At 35.0% G+C, this 19761-nt stretch overlaps 3 protein-coding genes across 3 annotated transcripts in view; 2 read left to right on the plus strand and 1 right to left on the minus strand.

Annotated features, from left to right (window-relative positions):
- The window catches only part of LOC126370956 (RNA polymerase II elongation factor ELL), a 56217-nt gene extending 44013 nt beyond the window's left edge, over positions 1-12204 (minus strand). The window contains exon 1 of the mRNA XM_050016107.1: positions 11829-12204. Coding sequence (XP_049872064.1) covers positions 11829-11963 — 135 coding nt within the window. The 5' untranslated portion in view covers positions 11964-12204. The remainder of the gene's footprint in view (positions 1-11828) is intronic.
- Positions 12205-12264: 60 nt separating this feature from the next.
- Positions 12265-14530, plus strand: LOC126370966 (tyrosine--tRNA ligase, cytoplasmic). Its single transcript, XM_050016138.1, has 2 exons — positions 12265-12617; positions 12724-14530. Exon 2 carries the CDS (start codon positions 12744-12746, stop codon positions 14313-14315), a length of 1572 nt encoding a protein of 523 aa, XP_049872095.1. The 5' UTR covers positions 12265-12617; positions 12724-12743; the 3' UTR covers positions 14316-14530.
- Positions 14531-16363: 1833 nt separating this feature from the next.
- Positions 16364-19761, plus strand: part of LOC126370947 (uncharacterized) — a 195769-nt gene continuing 192371 nt past the window's right edge. The window contains exons 1-2 of the mRNA XM_050016088.1: positions 16364-17093; positions 19618-19753. Coding sequence (XP_049872045.1) covers positions 16699-17093; positions 19618-19753 — 531 coding nt within the window. The 5' untranslated portion in view covers positions 16364-16698. The remainder of the gene's footprint in view (positions 17094-19617; positions 19754-19761) is intronic.

Below are 19761 nucleotides of genomic sequence, written 5' to 3' on the forward strand. Positions count from 1 at the left end.
CGCCCAACTTATTCCAAAACTCGTCTTAATAAAAATAGAATCAAGGGACGGAGGGATTTCTTGGGAGAGTCAAACATCTGTTCGCGAGTGGGGACCGGCGGGGGACCAGGTGCCAAGGCTTGGGGGACGGGAGCGACGACCCCGGACCCTATCGCGCGTGCTCCCAGTCATGCATACCTCGCATCGTTCTAGACTCTCCTTCGATAACAGTAAAGCTCATTTCGAAACAACAAACTAAACCTGATTAAAAAAAATATACTACAGATTTACCTAACCATATTTTTCCGCGATTACATTTATCAACAAACAATTAGTGCGTGATAAAGGGACGTGTTCGCAATGGGTTTGTAACGGATATCCGTCATAGTTTGTATGTTGTGAGACATGTGACTTAAAGCTGAATTCAAACACTCCTTCCGGTCATATTCCACTTATCATTGTCAGAGGTTGTTTAGAAAAGTATCTTGTTTTTGCAGACTAACAGACTGTAAAATCTACGTCAATGATGTTTACGGGCGCGTTGACCAAATGCGTTCTCGTAACATGTATGTGATTGAGGAGTGGTAGTCAATTTACTGCAATTACCTGCAATGAAGACAGTTTTCAAGCGAAGTCTAATTATAAATTATTGCAGTGAAACTTAAGGAGACAATGATTCATTCAATCAAATGAATTTCTAAGCCTTAAGCTGGACAGTCGCCGGCGTTACAAAAGTGATTCATTCTTTCAATGGATTCTATGGCCAGGAAAAAAGGCCAGGTGGCACGCTCGCACAACGGTAACAAAAAACCGCCAGACCTGACGTAGGTCGGGAATGTTTGTGGGAATATGGCGTCTATAGTGAAAAGGGAACGTTTTATAATCGTTTAGCAGAAACGGAATAGGTGGTCGTGATCCGTGAGCGGCCACAAAAGATACACATCGTTGTTAAACACGTGCATGGACTCGGAATCACAATCAGGTGGGCTCGCTAGCGCTACCTTACGTTACAAAATAAATTGTTTATCTTGCCACATTTGCAGTCTCATTTTTTGACGATGACTATTAAACATCTGCTTATCCAGGTACTTTGGATAATCCGCAATACGTTGAGATCACGTCGCATTCACATCTAACTCATTGAACCCTTAAAATAGATTTATTTCAGAGATAACAAGTTTTTCAATGCACTAGAGAATTTTATAGGACCTGTTCTCCAAATGCCAGCATATTTATAGATAATAAAAAATTGCAAAGAATGACAATTAGGTGATTTCCAGATTATTTAGCACGTAAAAAAAAATAGTATATTACTAATCTGTGATACGATATTTTAACAATTATTTTAATAGTAACTTGGTAAATATGACTCTTACAGTCAATATTTATTTTGTTATGTTATGACTGTTTTATTACCTGCACAATAAAATATTAAGTTTATAGGACGTCTCATTTGTTTATTTATATGTTTTTTCTTAATATACCAAACTCAATGGAATAAGGCACATTCTAATAAGTATCCAAGGCTAGTTACTATTACGTTTTATTTAATATGGTTAATACCTCGCGTTTCAAGATATCAGTATACATAAATTTTAACAAATTACGGACAAATAATGTACTTTAATGACTGTATCACATGAGACCTGCATTCTATTTATGTAATTAAGGAAATATAAAGACATTGAAGTTGTTTACAACGCGATAGACCCGGTTGGTACTTACTTAGTGCTTAGCATATTGTGTTACCTTGGCTATCTCCCCAATGTTCCGAGGGTTTGGTTTTCGATGTATCTTTAGTAAGGATTTTAGCGATCACGCAAGTAACTATGAACCGAGAGCGAATAAAAACATACAAGAGACAAAACATAAACATTATATTTTATTAAGCGTACTCCACTTCCATAGATTGTAACGAATATTGTGTGATTAGTGTAATTTTGACTTGACTTCCTGGGAATTTCGCAAAAACCTTAACATTATATACCCATGGGCGATGGGCTGATCAACTATCACCAGACGATTCATCATCTTTGGAGTTTGTATTAGAAGTTGTCCAAGTTATAATTATTTTTGGCTTTACCCACCCCAATATGGTTTACAAGCGAGAGTTTATATATGTTTATAGATCTTCTATAGGTAAAAAAAACCTTTATGGCTTATGGTCACACCGAGATAATTATTTGTGTGTGTATCAATCAAGTACTTTAGACGAATGTGGTGGCCCTCTAACCAACCGAACTATTCCCCGGTAAAGTATCTGTATAATAGTGGGAATAAAAGACATAACATAAACTCAAGACTATATCCCAAATGGGGTAGTCAGAGGCAAATCCATCGCAAGATGAACTAAATATCTAAACCTCACCGAGATTTCTATAAGCCTAACGTGATAGGCAGTGAGACGCATTGCCGTCTATAATGGTCGAGCCAACTGTGTTAGTGAAAACTGCACTTAAGATAAGTTTAAATAAAAAACATTAACCAAAATCAGTACAGCATAAATTACTGTCTTTTAAAAATATATCAATTTAATAGATCACACATATTTGACAGCGTCAACCTGATAATAAACGGGAGCTAACAGCGAATATAAATAATCCTTATTTCTATGAGGTTAAGGTTAAGGAAAAGTCAAATATGATCAATTAAATAGGCCTACTATAGTTATAAATCATTCAAAGCAGCTACGTAATAGATATCATAATAGGTAGTAGACATAATGTGATGGGTTGATTAAGTACCTATTAGAGATGCACTGACTAGACGCCGACTAATCGTATCGACTAGTCGGCAAAAGGGCAGACAACTCGGCGTCGAGTAACTTAGCTTAAAAAATTAGAAAATATCTCTTCTGAATGAGAACACCAGTACAATATTTTTTTATTTATAATCACTTTTTCAATGGCAATAATAATTGCTGATTATGCGTATAATGTTCGTTATAGTTTCGTGTATTTTCCAACTTCAGAAACAGTGTTATCGACTAGCCGGCTAGTCGACCAAACTTGTAGCCAGTCTATCTTTAGTACCTCTTAAGATATCATCAAACTTATAAAAATTTAAAAGTACCTACTAATGTTATATTTCAAAATCTTACTCTAAATAATATGGGCATCATTTTACGTGTTTAATTATGACAAGTCATAATCAAGTTAATATTCTTCAAGAAGTAAACACACAATAATTCGTAAATTATTCAAAACATTTTACTGTTAAAGTTTAGCTAACAAGAAGTAGGTACTTAATACTGTTCACTGGAAAAGTACTTTTGGATTAAATTACATGTAATGCATTGCGTGGCATAAATTTAACAATAACAAATATTATAATACCTTGTGGAGGCAAGTAAATTGGTAATGTTTTCATGAAATCCAACTCCAACTGATATTATAATTTATTTAATTGGTTTTATTTTTTTCACACAGAAATTTGACGATGTCAGTTTTTGCAAGATTTATCCCGAAAAAGATAATATTACAGGGTGGAAATAACGGCTTCCGTGGTCCAATGGTTGAGCGTTGGGGTCACGATCCAGAGGTTCGAATCACAAAAATCACTTTGTGATCCCTAGTTTGGTTAGGGCATTACAGGCTGATAACCTGATTGTTCAAAAGTAAGATGATCCATGCTTTGGAAGGTACGTTAAGCCGTTGGTCCCGGTAACTACTTACTGATGTCGTTACATGAGCCATGTCAGGAGCCTTTGGTGGCTCAATAATAGCCCTGACACCAGGGTTGATGAGGTTGGTAATTCACCTCACAATCCATATGATAGAAGAAGACAGGGTGGAAATCTACAGATTTACAGTAATTATTAACATTTTATGTTACAGAAGCAATTACAATTACTTCTGTAATGTTGTTTCTCTCTACTAGAATCTAATGAGTGAAGATGGCTAATAGCTATTGTTAATATAATTTGTTGCCTAATGATCTATTTAAATGGGTAATTATTTTTTGCTGTCCTAAATAATGCCTTACGGGTTATTAGCTAAATATGTACTTCTAAGAACATTAATTTCTTAATGATTCATAAACTTCTTAAGTTTTGTTTTACTTTAAGTTTAATTATTATATTATTTGCTATAAATAATATAGAATTACTTTTTTATACTTTACCATTTTGTAAAAGTAAATATTTTAATTAATGTCCTTTATTAATAATTTCAGTAGATTGTTTGGTAGTTTAATAAAATTTTCATCAGAAATTTCAGTTTTTTTATTTTTGTTCTTAATTTACTTCATCTATTAAGTTTCCTTTCTATATACAAACAAAGATTTTAAGATCAAATAGAGTTTAAGTGCTAGAGGAGGCCTTTGTGTCGAATGGACAAGCTAAAAGGAGAACTGTTTAATGCGTATATTATGTGTATTCTTTTAGTAAATAAAGGCTTTGAATTTGAATAATTTAAGTGCAACTGATACTAGGTCATACTAATAGGCAATGAGAGTAACATGTTATACATCAATCCTAATAACCTACAACTGAAATTGCCATAAGTAATGGGCACATGCCTACTACATTTACATTTTAGTACCAGAGGCATATTTTGTAACAATTTGCATGATAAGTGCCCAACTGATACCAATACAAATAAACTGGTCGTTATTCAACTTTTTATATGCCCCGCCATATTACTTATCAACTGTTTCAAAACAATCTTACTTTAAAGTGGCTATTCATTTATTTTGGTCATTACTTAGAAAGCACCACTGTTAGACATTGACTAGAGTTCTAAGTTCTATCTAAATAGTAAAAACAATATGGAATGATAAAAAACAATGTGTAAATGAAAGCTTTAATGGCAAATATAAGTTAGAATTATGCTCTTTTCAATGCAAATTGTATGATAACCAGTGATCGGAATAGGTAGTGCAATTTGGCGGGATTGCGTGACGAAATCTTAACATGGACATGCCAACCGCGCGGGATTACTATTTCGATACGAGCTGGTCACAATAAAGATTATTAGGGTTTAAAAACGTTATATTACATTAAATTATTATGCAATTTAACGCGACTTAACTTAATTGACCGCCATATTTTTCCTTATTTCAAACTCAACTAAAATTCTTAGAAAATGTATTGTACGAATACAAAGGCACGCAAATTGCACTCTTGTACGATTAGCGATAAGATGCCAATTTGAAATGAATGCAGTGTTCTACTTTTTTTTTGTTGGCGGCATTTGCCTTTCAAGTGGCGGCGGCATGCGCTAAACAATAAAAGAGTGAAACTTCTGTACTTATTATTGTTTTTGCTTAACAAAGGCAACGACTGATAAGAGTACTAACATAAAGTGTAAATGGGAGAAAGAGACAATAAATCCCATATTTCTGTCTCTTTTTTGCAAAAGGGATGATGAGGTGATACGGCGGTGTTTGTTCACTCCTGTTCTTCGGTTCATTGAGTGCATACGTTGTGAGTTCGAGTTACTTATTTGGTTATCTTGACGACATCTTGGCTTGTTTTATGGACTGACGAACCTCTACATTTGTGATAATTTGGCTCTTGTATACCGGACTTCTGATTTTTGCGTGACTGAATTGGATTTGTTTATGAAAAGGACCATTTTTGGGTGAAAATCGGTAAGTACTAACATTCATATTTAAATGTGTAAGGTTTTGTTTGATTGTAACCTAGAAAATTACAATTAGAAATAGTTTTAGTCTATCAATGTTACTTCGTTGATATTGGTTTTATACTTGAATCATATTTAAGTTCTCTTGATTTGTCTCTATTGTTTCAAAATAGTACTTAAGAGTATTAAAAATATAAAAGGCAACAAGGTTTGATCCCGAGCCCTTTTTTAAAATACTTAGCTATGAAGACTTGTAAAGTTTTAAATAAGATTAGGATATTAAAATGCTTAAAGGTCTCTCCACAAAGAAAAAAGCTAATAGGATTTGAATAATATTTGGCTCATAGTTAGGTTGCTTTTTTAAAGATATTTTGAATGATAAATATATATTATAGTCTACGAAAAATTAAGAGGCCATCGTAATTTACATTTAAAAGTACAAACAGTTCGATGCAAACTTTATGGTGCCTCGGAAGTCTCGGAATATCGCGGGAACGGTAATGTTATCTAGTATTGACTATAAATACAATATGGCTATTTATACAACAGGACTAACTTTTTATAAACATGTACTTCATGTTTACATAATAGTCTAAACGATTTTTTTCTTTTCAGATTACTCAGCTCAGACAACATGAGTTGGCGAGCAAAGGAAGAGACTGTTCAACGCTGGATTGAATCCTATCCTGAACTGATGTACGAGTCCACAAATCATACAATTTACTGTACGAAATGTGAGACTAACATCGGATGTCGAAAGAGCACCATCAAGAGACATGTTGAGGGAGTTGTGCATAAGGGAACACCGTCGATGTCTCCAAATGATTTTTTATTTGATTTTATAGAGTTCCTTATTCTCTGTAATATTCCGTGGGCACAAGTTGAAAACCCATCTTTTAAAAACTTTTTTCAAAAATACATGTGCTGCGCTTGTTCTAATCGAAAAAAGCTGCCCAGTGAATCAATACTCAGAAAAAAATATTTGGACGAAATTTATGCAAAGAAGCTTGCTACAATACACAGCGAGATTGTGGACGAAAAAATATGGATTTCATTGGATGAAACTACTGATTTCTTAGGAAGATATGTAGTGCACTTTTTGGTCAAACCTTTGAACTCTACAGCATCAAAAAAAGTTTACCTAATAGCTTGTAAAGTATTAGAAAATGTTAATGGAAAAACAATTTCTCAGTTTGTCATTGATTGTTTGAAAAATCTGTGGGGTGACTCCTATGAAGATAAAGTGGAAAGTGTTCTTTTGTTATGTACAGACAGTGTTGCGTACATGTTGACAGCGGGGCGAGTTTTAAAACAACATTTTCCGAACATGAAGCATGTCACTTGTTTAGCTCATGCTCTCCATCGGGTAGCAGAAAAAATACGTTCTGAATATCCGGATGTAGACACACTGATTGCCAACGGAAAGAAAATTTTTTTGAAGTCTCCCAGTAGAGTAAAATTGTTAAAAGACATGTATCCCAATTTACCGTTGCCACCTCAACCAATAATAACACGGTGGGGCACTTGGCTTGCAGCAGCCTCTTATTATGTGAAATATTTTGACGAAATTAAACATATTTTGACATGTTTGAGAAGTTCAGAAGCAGTCTCAATAAAAAATGCGAAAAATATTATTAATAAAGACAATATTCGAAATGATTTAAATTTCATCGACGAAAATTTTAAAATAATACAAATAGCGTTGACAAATTTACAAAAACGCGATAGATCCATAGTCGAATCATTTCAAATATTTGATGAAGTAAGGTTAGTAGTCAATTGGAGTATGAGTTCACCTATACAAAATAAATTAGAAGCAGTCATAGCTCGCAATCCGGATATTGATATTATCAGGACGTTTTCAGAACAAATCGCAAGCGGTTCAGCAACTGACGATATTTTAATTTGGAAATTTGCCCCGCTGACATCAGTAGAAGTTGAACGGACGTTTTCGACATATAAATGGATATTAAATGTTAAAAGAAATAGATTAAAGTTGGCAAATATGGAAAAGATTATCGTAATTTATTTCAATTCCACAGAAAACGAAAATGCCATTTCAAATGTTGAAGAAATTGATAGTGAGAATGAAGATGACGATTGAAGGAAACAAACTTTTTAATTCAATCGTTCGTTCGTTCGTTTTCTGTCGAATTGAAATAAATTACGATAATTACTGTTTTTATTTAATGCAAAGGATAAATTAAATATTAATCAACAATGTTAAATTTCATTATGATTATCATGTGCTCTTAATTGGTGCCCGATAAATGGCAATAGGCTCGCCCCCTATATGCGACTCAAACATAGCTGGAGTGGGTATTTTATACTTCTGCCTACCCCTTCGGGGTTACAGGCGTGATGCTATGTTTTCTAATGGTATTTCTCTGATTATGTTGTTAATTAACAAATGATTATTTTAACTTGTTGTCTACATTGTATGAACACTTTTATTCGTAACTGAATGCTTACACGTTTTACAATAATAAAAAAATATTTAAAGGACCAATGTTTTTTATTTCTTCCATACTTTTCACTTTAGAAATGATAAACATTTAAAATATATTACTTATGAAATAATTGTTTTCTTTTATAATACCAGTATAGATAGAAAATATCCGAAATCCCGCAATCCCGCAATCCCGCCGGGCGTATCCACACTAATATAATGTTTGAGGTCGTTGACCCTAAATTGCACTACCTATTCCGATCATTGATGATAACCTAACACTGAGCAAGTGAGAAGTAGTCTTACAATATTATTTTGTCTCGTCAATGTAAACCCGGTATTAAATTAACTCGTAAAATGTATGATGTATTATTTTTAGCCTAAGAAACTTTTCAATGCACTGTATTACTTTTTTTGTGGAAATGAACTTTAATGTCATTAAAATCGATGGGACATTAATACTTTCTCTGTATGACATGGATGATGTTTCTACTGAAAGCTTTAGTGCGATTATGCGTCCTTGGGTACGAGTACCTACCTATTCATAATTTGCACTCATCATTTCTATAATGGCGAGCGACAATTTTCATAATGCCCGATACCCAGGTGCAAGTTCAAAAAGGCCATTATTCGTTGGACGAAACGCTACAAAACCCAAAACATTATTCAGTCTTGATCTCTTGATAAGTGACCATTAACCATGTAATTAGAATGTCCTGGCAAAAACTTTAAAAGTTATAAATATTTTTTTCATAATTCAGCCAAAGAATGGGCGATGCTTTATGCGATAATTACGGGGCTTCGTTTTAAATCGCATTGTCGAGACCAACAGTCTTCAGACAAAAATAATTAGCATTTTTATACATTTTAAGTAATTCACGAGGCACCCATGTACTTTCACCGGCGCAGGCGCCGCGGCGCAACATTGTCATTGCGGCTATGCGCCCGATTCGCTTACCTAATGTACTGAGTTTGCGAAACCGGACCCAGAACGGGTCGACACGCGCCGAATCAACTTAGGAATAGAAGACATTCGATATGGACCTAATTGTTCTTTGTTTGTGCTAATATGGTAATATAGGTAACATATTAGGCATTTTGTTATCTGACATCAAGATTTTTTAAATATTTTCACATTAAGGTCTTTACAGGTATGTTAATCAACGTTTTAATGACTATTACTTTATTATATTAAAATATTACACACAATCTTAATTGAAATTTGGTAAAATTAAAAAACATTCTCTGTTAAATTGTTAACTTGAAATTTTCTTTTTCATTGCCATTTTAGATTTTAAACACATCAATCTGTGATTTTGTGCAGTTTTACTTCAATGGCAAATGGTACAATAGAAAAGAAACAATACAAGGTCATATTCTATTAAGTATTATTGGCAGCCAATACTCTAAGGCATTAGTATGAAGTTATCCCCATCTATATCCAATCTATTTTATGACTAGACTTAAACAGACTGACTATATTACATGGTATTAAGGAAAATAAAATATGATTGTGTAATTAAATGTTAATTTAAAAACCATTATGTTTTAATAAGATCTCTGTATTATATATAATCTTATAAACCCAGTAAAGAAGATGAAAAACTTATATTTGTTAACATTTTATTACTCTGGAATTCTAGACAATAGCTCTGAAAGTAAATGAGTTTCACTTGTTGATTACATCCACAATTCTGAACGAATGTTTTATGTAATATGTTAACTTAGTGTTGCAAATGTAAGAAACATCTAAGAATTTCCAGGAAATTAATGAACCATGGCAAATTTCATTTTCTCATTATCATATTTTTGTATTGTTCATTATGGTTAAATTACATATGTGCAAACAAGAACTACAAGGAAGGCCATTTTGAATAAATTGACAACTTATAAAGTACAATTTTTCACATTAATACTTTAATTGAAATTATTTAAACTAAGAAATAATTAACATTTTCATGTGAATCTATACCTCCTCTAACGTGTCCTGTATTATTTCTATTTAATAAAAAAGTGAACCAAACAAGAGTAAATTTAGTGGTTGATGTCATAGTCATTATGATGATGATATATTGCCAATTTTTAACATACCTATGTAGTCCTAATAAACAGGATCCTGCTTTAGTTTGGACCACACTGAAGCTTGTATGAAACAAAGTTCATTTACTTTTAATTTTTTTAATTTCAAACCAATAGATCAATAAATAAATCAATTGTAAAAAAATATTATAAACCAAGTTATTGTTGACATTACCCTAGTTTCTTGATGTAAGTAATAATCTTAATACTCCCATTCAGCACAAAAGCTTTTAATTAGTAAACTGGTTGCTTTCAAGCAAGTATCACAAATCTGAACAAAAAACGCTATAAAGGTAGATGATTAAATTTAAAACAAGTTAAAAATTATACAAAACCTGAACCGTACTATACAGAAGTATTATATAGAAGTAGATAGATTTATTTTACACACAATAGTCTCAATACAAGTAGCGCCATCTAACATAATGATAATGCATTAACTATGACCTATTCTACTCGGCCTGTTGCTCACTGCTTGTTGATTGTAATTCACCTTGTACTATCAAAAAACAAATAAGATAGGCAACCAAATACTTTTATTTTTGCTTCAAAATATTGAGATTAATACCTTTAAACTGTATTCAATGATGAAGTTAAGAAAAAAGGTGAATATTACACAAGTGATATTTGAATGCATTTTGTGAAGTCACTACATTAGCCCCAAATATTTTACTTGGTGGCCATGTAATGGATAATGTTTCTTCATTATAAGAGTATTAAATTATACTTTTTGTAAGGCTGACTAGTCTTTTAAAAAGTCGGTAATATTGATTTCAATTGATTAATTAATTTTAAGTATAGCTCTTGTCCAACACTTCCATGAAGTTTGTTAATCCATAAGTTAGTTGAACAATAATCAATAAAAGTTGTATAATAAAACATAAACAGGAAAATGTCTGACTATGGATTACATTATGGGTATGAAGTAGGAGTGTTTTTCATTAGAGGTGTATTCTAGAATACTGCTCCACAAATCTTTAGCCAATAAATAGATGTGGATGGCGATATATCCAAATAACACATTAAAATATTTTCAGGTAGTTGCTGTAGATTACAGCAACCAAATTTTCAAGGATTATAGAAATATGATATCCTGCTAACTACAAAATAAAGTGAAAATTGTCAAAGTCTAGCATAAACATCTGCAATAGATAAGATTTTTTACACAATCTGTTGGACACTAAGATAATGATGTTGTGATAAAATTATAATCTTTATTTTGTACATGTTTTATTCTGTCATGGTTATTAGTAAAAAGAACTAGAATATTAATCAGCATAGTAGATTTTAATAGTAATCTTTTGATTTGTTGTTGCTAGTTGGACATCATGAAAGTTAACTTTGTAAAGTCAAGAAAGTATTTAACTCTCCCAACTATGGGCACTGACGCCGAGAGTAATTTGGATTGTAACGTAACTCCCAGTAAACGAACCGTAGAAATCCGCGACAATAAGACGCGAATTCTCTAATAATAGCCATATGAAATACAAATCTGTGAAAATAACAGAGCAAAATTTCTACATGTTGACGTGGCGCGACATCGTAGAGAACCTAATTATCGCGAGGCACCTTACTTACACTTGTTTTAGTGTCTAGCACACATATTGAAAATTGATTTATTGCAATAAAACAACTAATTTGCAGTTTCATTTTGATTACTGTAACGTAAGTATGGCGCCTCTGACATTGTTGGCCTCTCTTTATTTTTGTCATAACAATATGGCGATCGGACTTACCCTATTATTTCTAATGAAGTCTTCTATAGCTTTCAACGCTGAATCCGTTAATTTCACAAACACTAGTTCCTTGTTTTCTTTATAACTAGACTCTGATGATAACCCATACTGAACACCTGCTGGCAAGGCCGCCATTTCTTTATTCACTATTCGCACTGTGGACCAGCTGACTCCTTTGCTAGTCGTCACGTTTCATATCATTCACACATTTTCTTAACCGTAATCACAGATTCACAACCTATATAAAATTATAATTACAACAACAAAAGGGTTTTACTAGTCCAAATTAATCTTTTTGTAACCCCATCGACTCGGCCTTTGTTGGCAGCTCTCTTCAGTCCGCAAGGCCGCACTGACTGTCATGCGCAATGGCGCTTTTGACAGGAAACGCGAGCATTCACTGCGACACTAGCGCCATTTAGCAGTTGGCAACAAGTATTTTTTGTAAATGTTGCTAACTTCACACCATTGGATATTGCAATATTTTATCACATTTCTAGCAATTTAGCGAAAAAACCATAATATTTAAATCAAATTAACTTTTTATCTTACGATATCTTTCTGTTACATCAATTTTCCGGGTACTTTATTCACTTATATCGTAATAATACAAGTTTATATTAAAAGTGAGGTTATATATCATCAAGTTTCGTAAGCTAATTTTGCATTTACTTACGTGTTACTATTTTCTCTATCACTATCGAGTCAAGTGCTCTTAGATATAGTAATATCATATTAATTTATGCGCTGTGACAAGTCATCTCCTATCCATTAGTTATCTTCACTAAGGTAAGTCAGAATATTCTCTTTTACACTGTGTTTATTTCTCTTTGCTGTACTTTTTAGGTAGTTCAGTATCACTATAAACCATAACCTACTTTATTTAATTTTACAGTATATCCGGTAACCATTATCATGGCGACTTGGGAGGAGAAGAAGCATCTTATCACTCGCAACTTGCAAGAAGTCTTAGGTGATGAAAAACTCACTGAGATTGTGAAGCAAAGGGACTTAAAAATTTACTGGGGCACTGCAACTACAGGACGGCCTCACGTCGCTTATTTCGTGCCTATGTCGAAAATTGCAGACTTTCTTAAAGCTGGTTGTGAGGTAACTATACTGTTTGCAGACTTGCATGCTTATTTGGACAACATGAAAGCTCCTTGGGAACTTTTAGCTCTCCGTACCCAATACTATGAAGCAGCTATCAAAGCTATTCTTTCATCAATTGGTGTGCCATTAGAAAAACTGAAATTTGTTAAAGGAACCGACTACCAGCTTAACAAGGAGTACACACTGGATGTGTACCGTATGACTTCAGTAATTACTGAGCATGACGCTAAGAAAGCTGGAGCAGAAGTTGTAAAACAAGTAGAGCATCCCCTTTTAAGTGGCCTTTTGTACCCAGGGTTACAGGCCTTAGATGAAGAATACTTAAAAGTTGATGCACAGTTTGGTGGTATTGACCAGAGAAAGATTTTCACACTGGCTGAGAAATATTTACCTTCATTAGGCTATGCTAAGAGAGTCCATCTTATGAACCCAATGGTGCCAGGTCTAACTGGAGCAAAAATGTCTGCATCTGAAGAGGACAGTAAAATTGACCTTCTAGACAACCCTGCTAGTGTTAAAAAGAAGCTGAAGAAAGCTTTCTGCGAGCCAGGTAACATTACGGACAATGGAGTCCTTTCATTTACCAAGTTTGTTGTTTTCCCTCTCATGAAACCGGGTGAAACTTTCAAGATTCATAGAGCACCAGAACATGGTGGTGATGTAGAGTATACTAAATTTGATGATCTAGAAGCTGCATTTGCTAAAGGGGAAGTTCATCCAGGAGATTTGAAGGCTTCTGTGGAAGCAGCTATAAATAGACTCTTAGCACCTATTCAGGAAATATTCAAAGACCCTAAGCTTGTAGAATTGACTAAAAAAGCTTACCCCCCTCCGACAAAAGCAAAGGGTAACGCAAATGCTGCAGATGAGATTACACCAGCTAAACTTGATATTAGAGTGGGGAAAATTGTTGAAGTTTCTAGACATCCTGATGCTGATGCACTTTATGTGGAAAAGATTGATTTGGGTGAAGAAGAACCTAGAACGATTGTATCTGGATTAGTAAACTTTGTGCCTGAAGATGAGATGCGCAACAGAGATGTTGTGGTATTATGCAATCTGAAGCCAGCTAAAATGCGTGGCGTTGAATCAAAGGGAATGGTGTTATGTGCTTCAATTGACGAGCCTAAGCAAGTAGAGCCTTTACTGCCACCAGAAGGAAGCAAGCCAGGAGACAGAATTGTAATTGAGGGGTATGAAACAGGTGAACCAGATGATGTACTTAACCCTAAAAAGAAAGTATGGGAGAAGCTGCAAGTAGATTTAAAAACTAATGATAGCTTAGTAGCAGTTTGGCAAGGAAATAAGTTGATTAGTAAAGTCAATGGAAATCATGTGACAACAAAGTCCATGAAAAATGCTCCAATTAAATAAAATTCTGGTTCTTTTGTAATAATTTTAAATATTTTAAGCCCATGCGACTTGACACCACTCGTCAAACTTTAGCATGGTTTTAATAAGTTAAGCGTAATGTACAATTTAGTTTTTCCAATAATGCATTTGAATAAATTATGCTTCTATATTTTTTGAATTTGTTACTTTATTAATTAAGCTATTTATTGTTAATTAATTAAAACCAGTTTTTTATATTTTGTTCTTTTTTATTTGTAATGATTTTAACTCAATAAAAGTTCAATAACAGAAAATATTTTTTTTAATGGCAACAAAAAACAAAATCATAGACAATACAAAAAAAATGAAGGCTCAAAATAACTAGAATCGAAATATAATAATTACAGGTAAAAAAACTATGAAAGATTAATTAGCTCAAAATGTTACTGGTAACGCCATCTGTTAAAGTATGTTGCTATTTAATATTAGTCCTAATTCCGGTAGATGTCGCTCTAGTAATTCGTTTATGAATGGTACAACAAATCGTCACTAGATGTCAACAAATAATTTCAGTTTTTTCTTCAGATTAAACCACAGACTAATGTAGTAAGAGGTACTACATAACTACAGGCTTCTAGGTTTAGGGAATAGAGCAACACGGGCCTCTGGTAGACTGGAAGTTTGTCCGAGTTGCTCTAAGGTTTAGGGTGTATTGTGGGAAGTATGAAAGTAATAAGCACATTCATTCAAGTAATGTACTAATTGCTTTGATCAAGTGTGGCCGTAACAGTTATTTCAGCCACACACCTATGTGGCTATGTGTCTTGGGGCTGGGCTGAAGATTGTTTTGCAAATCTCCTCTCCAAAATTATGGTCGGGCTGTTTGAGCAGTATAGGCAGCGAGTTTTTATGCTGACGATTTTTGGCTTTGCCTACCTCACCTCGATGGAGATACGGGTTTGATTTATCAGGTGGTGCATGAGGAGTAAAGACTATATTAATCTTTGAAATGTTGTAGGTACCTACATACACATTCACTATCACTAGTCCTGTAATATCTATCGGGGGAGACAGAGTAATAAATTATACAGTAAACAGGTAATCTCTTGAATAAAGTAACTGCAAGTCTTTTTTTACATCAAATGGGTATAAGTATAAAATGCTCTGGGCCCTTCCATCAACCGTAGTGGGTATGGAACACACTGTGGGACGCTGTTCCAGTGCGGCTTAACGTGCTTTCCGAAGCACGGAATCATATTTCTTTTTCGGATAATCGGATGTAATTAAATTTAATATAGAGCCAGGTTATTGCATTATAAAATCGTCAACAGGTATATTGACGAATGGAAGAGTCTAATATACCCTAATATAATATACCTACTTACTTAAGAAAATGTACTTAGGTTGGTACCTGAGTCTGTAGTTCGTCAAACACCGGATGTTAATCACATTAGCGTTGACGCAAAAATATAGTTAAGTACTTGAAACTCTGGTCTTTTTGCAAATATCCAGTTAGTCAAATTACTTAAGACAAAAGATTCTAGGATATTTTTGCATTCACGAGAATGATACTCACCTACTTGTTTTTTGTTCGGTTGTTTGTTCAGTTGGGACAGAAGGGAATTCAGAATTCCGTTAGATAAGAAAGATTATACTTAAAATAATATATTTTGCCTAAAACTCATTCCTTGGCGGCAACGTAAGAACCTATGAAAGCAGACGGGCATCAATTATTCATTAATGGAGAGGCAGGTTTTAATTAACAAGTTTCATCGCGTTTTATAAAGCGCTCGCTAGACGATTGTTGGATTTTATTGACCCAGTTAGTACATTAAATAACAAAGGAGAGCATGTGTGCATCGCAGCGTCCTATAACAATGAATGCATGGATAAAATTAGATATTCAATAAACGGGAAGGGGGTCGGAGGTCCGCCATTTTGCCGCTTCAGTCCGACAAGGGCTGAGGGGGACCGCGCATGCGTAGTAGGGTCCGCACCCCGACCGTAGGGCCGGGACCTCGACGAGTCATGTCAAAAAACACGTTATTCTCTCCCCTTATACCACTAACCTAGTACGTCTTTAAAGGGATTATTAATAAACGCCCTTGGTCATCTGAATCACCGGCGTCCGAACTCAAATATCGAAGGATTCATTGAGCAGTGCTACGGAAACAATGACAGAACGGCTGATCACCCAGTGGTTCATTAGTGAATAGTTTTTATCAGTGCTATCTACGGACATTTTTATCGGGCTGCAAAAAGCTCGGTCCATTGTGTTCAACCTAATTGGATTTGATTTATGTGTTTATACAAAAACTTGTTAGACTAGATGCGTACGGTGTGACAATGATGCGCGAGTCGCGAAACGTTCGAATTCTTGTGAATGGAAGAGGAATAATTATGGGATGACAGTAAATAAAGATTCATGGAAAAGGTTTGGCGTCGAGTAGGTCTCCATTCCTCTCGGAAGAAGAGGGATGGAAGCGGGACTAGTAGAGAAGTGGTGACAGCAACCGCGCCCCCACAGGAAGCTGAATATCAGAATATCCATACCTTGCGAACAGCTGACTTGATAAGGCAACGTCAGGGGGAAGAGAAGTCGACTTTGCGTTCGTCGTACATCATACGGAACGGGGATAACTTTATTTTGGTTGAGCGGAGGAGGAGACGACGTCGTAGGAGTGGTACCAGGGCTTCATCAGGAAGTAGGCATCACACGCCGCCAGTGGAAGAGACTGCGCGTACTGAGCAGAAGCGCCGACCACCTGCTCGTCTGAAGATCTTCGGCATTCAATGGCCACTGCACTCTAGCGATTCAAGGTATGACTCAAATTATTTATATAACATCTTTCTATTCTAATGATATTTTTCATTTCTTATGTATGATTCTTAGTAAGTACCTATTAATAAGTATACATACATTAGGTACTCAAAAGTAGTTTTTGAATGCAATTAGAAATTATACATAGACGTTAAAAAGAGAGGGTTGTTAATCATATTACAGGTAATCTCGGTAAGCAGTAGGTAGTTACAGATTAACGCGAAAGTTATTCGGTTAATCCAATGTCTTAAAACCTATAGTTATAATAACTTAATCCTTATCTTATTTATTATTGTTCCGAATAAAGACGACTACCTACCTATTACCTGAACTTTACGTGGTTGGAAGGCAGCTAAAGTTACAGTTTAGAATGTTATTTCATATTCATTTAGTAAGAGAGACATTTTAAGGAGTGAAATAGGTATTTAATTCTGTTTCAATTCACTAAACAAGGCGGTGAAAGAAAATGGCAATGACTCATTTTCGTTGCCAAGGTATCTTCTACCTATCCTATTTATAAATAGAGACAGGACAAATCTGACACCAAGACGATATACCTAACATTATACATCAATGCTTAGATGCAGATGTATTGTATAGTTAACTACCTAGTATCTTTTTAGTACTATTCAAATGTTTTAAATTCACTTTAAAATGGAATAGAGGTGCATATTGCCGCAATACGGTAGATTGCACGTCACGATACTAGGTATATCTGACGTATGCAAAATGTGCATTAGCATAGTTTTGTTGATCGCTGAAAAACACGTGTTCTTTACCTAGATTTGTCACATTACCCACGTTAACTGCTAGCAAAATAGAGTCTAAAATCCATTGACGTGATAAGTAGCCTTGTCGTGATAATTCATAATACAAATTAAGTTTTTCTTTCGAATAAATCTTTAGGGTAGTTAGTCCATTTACTTAGTTATGTCGCCAAAGCTTTGAAGCTCATTTGTAACAAACTATTGAGTTGAATCGGTAGTTTCCTAATATAAGATGTAAGTGTTTAATTTTCGTCGTAAAAGCTACTGTGGTCTGTGGCACACCGGCTTGTTCGTCCCTGTTCTAAACTCGGTACCGGATTGGCATCAATGAGTTATTTTTCACTAAGTAACACAGTTGGAGTTTGTTGGAGTTGGAACCGGAGAGGAAACATGATTGGCCACCTGATACGACACGATTCATTTATAACAAACATTATAGAAGGAAAAATTGAAGGGAAGAGAGGAAGGGGTAGACCTAGGATAACATTTATGAAACAAATAAAAGAGAAGGTGCATGTCGTGTCGTATCGGGAGGTGAAGGTTTTGGCGGGAAGAAGAGAGGAATGGCGATTACTCCACCGACAAGAGCGCAGCTCTTAAATAGAGAGAGAGAGAGAGAACACAGTTGGCTCGACCATTAAGTATTATGGCGATACGGCTCATCACCTTGGTATATCACGTGGGTCTAACAGGAAGCTCGGTGAAGTGTGGGTACGGTTTATCCTGCGATGGATGTACTTCTAACTACCCCAATTGGGATATAGTTGTCAGCTTGTTTGTATAAATTTTCTCTTTATTTTATCGTGTGCTTTATGAGACTGACCGCGTCACCTGCTCTGGTGGCAGTTTTAAATTGCCCAGAGCGGCAATACCGGATATGTCGTACCATCGGATGGTCATGGCCCTTGGGAGAAGTACATCCCTGTGGGTCAACCAGTTGTACCAAGCGGTTGTACCACGGATCACACACAGTAACGAATACGTATTTGCTTTAGTAAATAGTAGCCGGAACCAACGCGTTGATGGGTTTAACTCTGTCAATTTGTTAAGCAAATAACTCACACCGATCTCTATTTACTAATCCTCCCCTCATTAGCCAGCTGTGGATCTATTTCAAAGAAAATCCTTTCTTTAAACTATTTTGTTTATTAACCAACCACCAAAGTTGACCATGGTCTTAGATAAAAGACAATGATTCACTTCAAACTCATTGTCAATGGAAACAATAGACGGGTAGTTATATGGCTTGCACAGGATAACAATGTAGGTAACGAAACTTTTGTGTATAATTTAGTATGCCAACATTAGCAGATCAATTGGCATACCTAATCTTATTTAACACTTCGACAACAGCTTCTAATCCAAGTCGTCAAGTAATTCGAGAACTTTAGATCTGTCCTCTTATCACTTAAGTACCTACCTTATTTTTCCATTGTTACAACAAGTGTTTTTGTACTATTAATTATCATACGTACCTACCAGAAGTTACGTCTTAGAGATAAAGTAGGTAAAGCAAAGAAATGGCTTTAGATAAAGATAAGGCTCTTTTAAAGAAGACGATTTGAACTTGATGCACTTAGTAGTCGAGTCAGCAGGTATAATCAGCGGGATAAAGCTGGTTTTTGTTTACTGTTTCCCGATTGTACGTGCAACAAGCTATAATAACTCAGGAAAACTAAAGACGAGATCTTTATCTCCAACAATGGGTGCAAAATAATTAATAATTATAATGATGAATAGCGTTCTATAATTGCAGGCACACATCAATCACCCGTCGTTTCTGCCGCGGGCGTCGTTCGCGCGAAGATAACGAGCTCTACCGCTCCAACAGCTTCAAGTTTGAGAGGTTCACCAGGGAGCCGCCAGCGGACGAGTTCGCTTCTGGGTCTCAGGTTAGTGG

Source organism: Pectinophora gossypiella, chromosome 11 (genome assembly GCF_024362695.1).
Source record: "Pectinophora gossypiella chromosome 11, ilPecGoss1.1, whole genome shotgun sequence".
Taxonomy (NCBI): domain Eukaryota; kingdom Metazoa; phylum Arthropoda; class Insecta; order Lepidoptera; family Gelechiidae; genus Pectinophora; species Pectinophora gossypiella.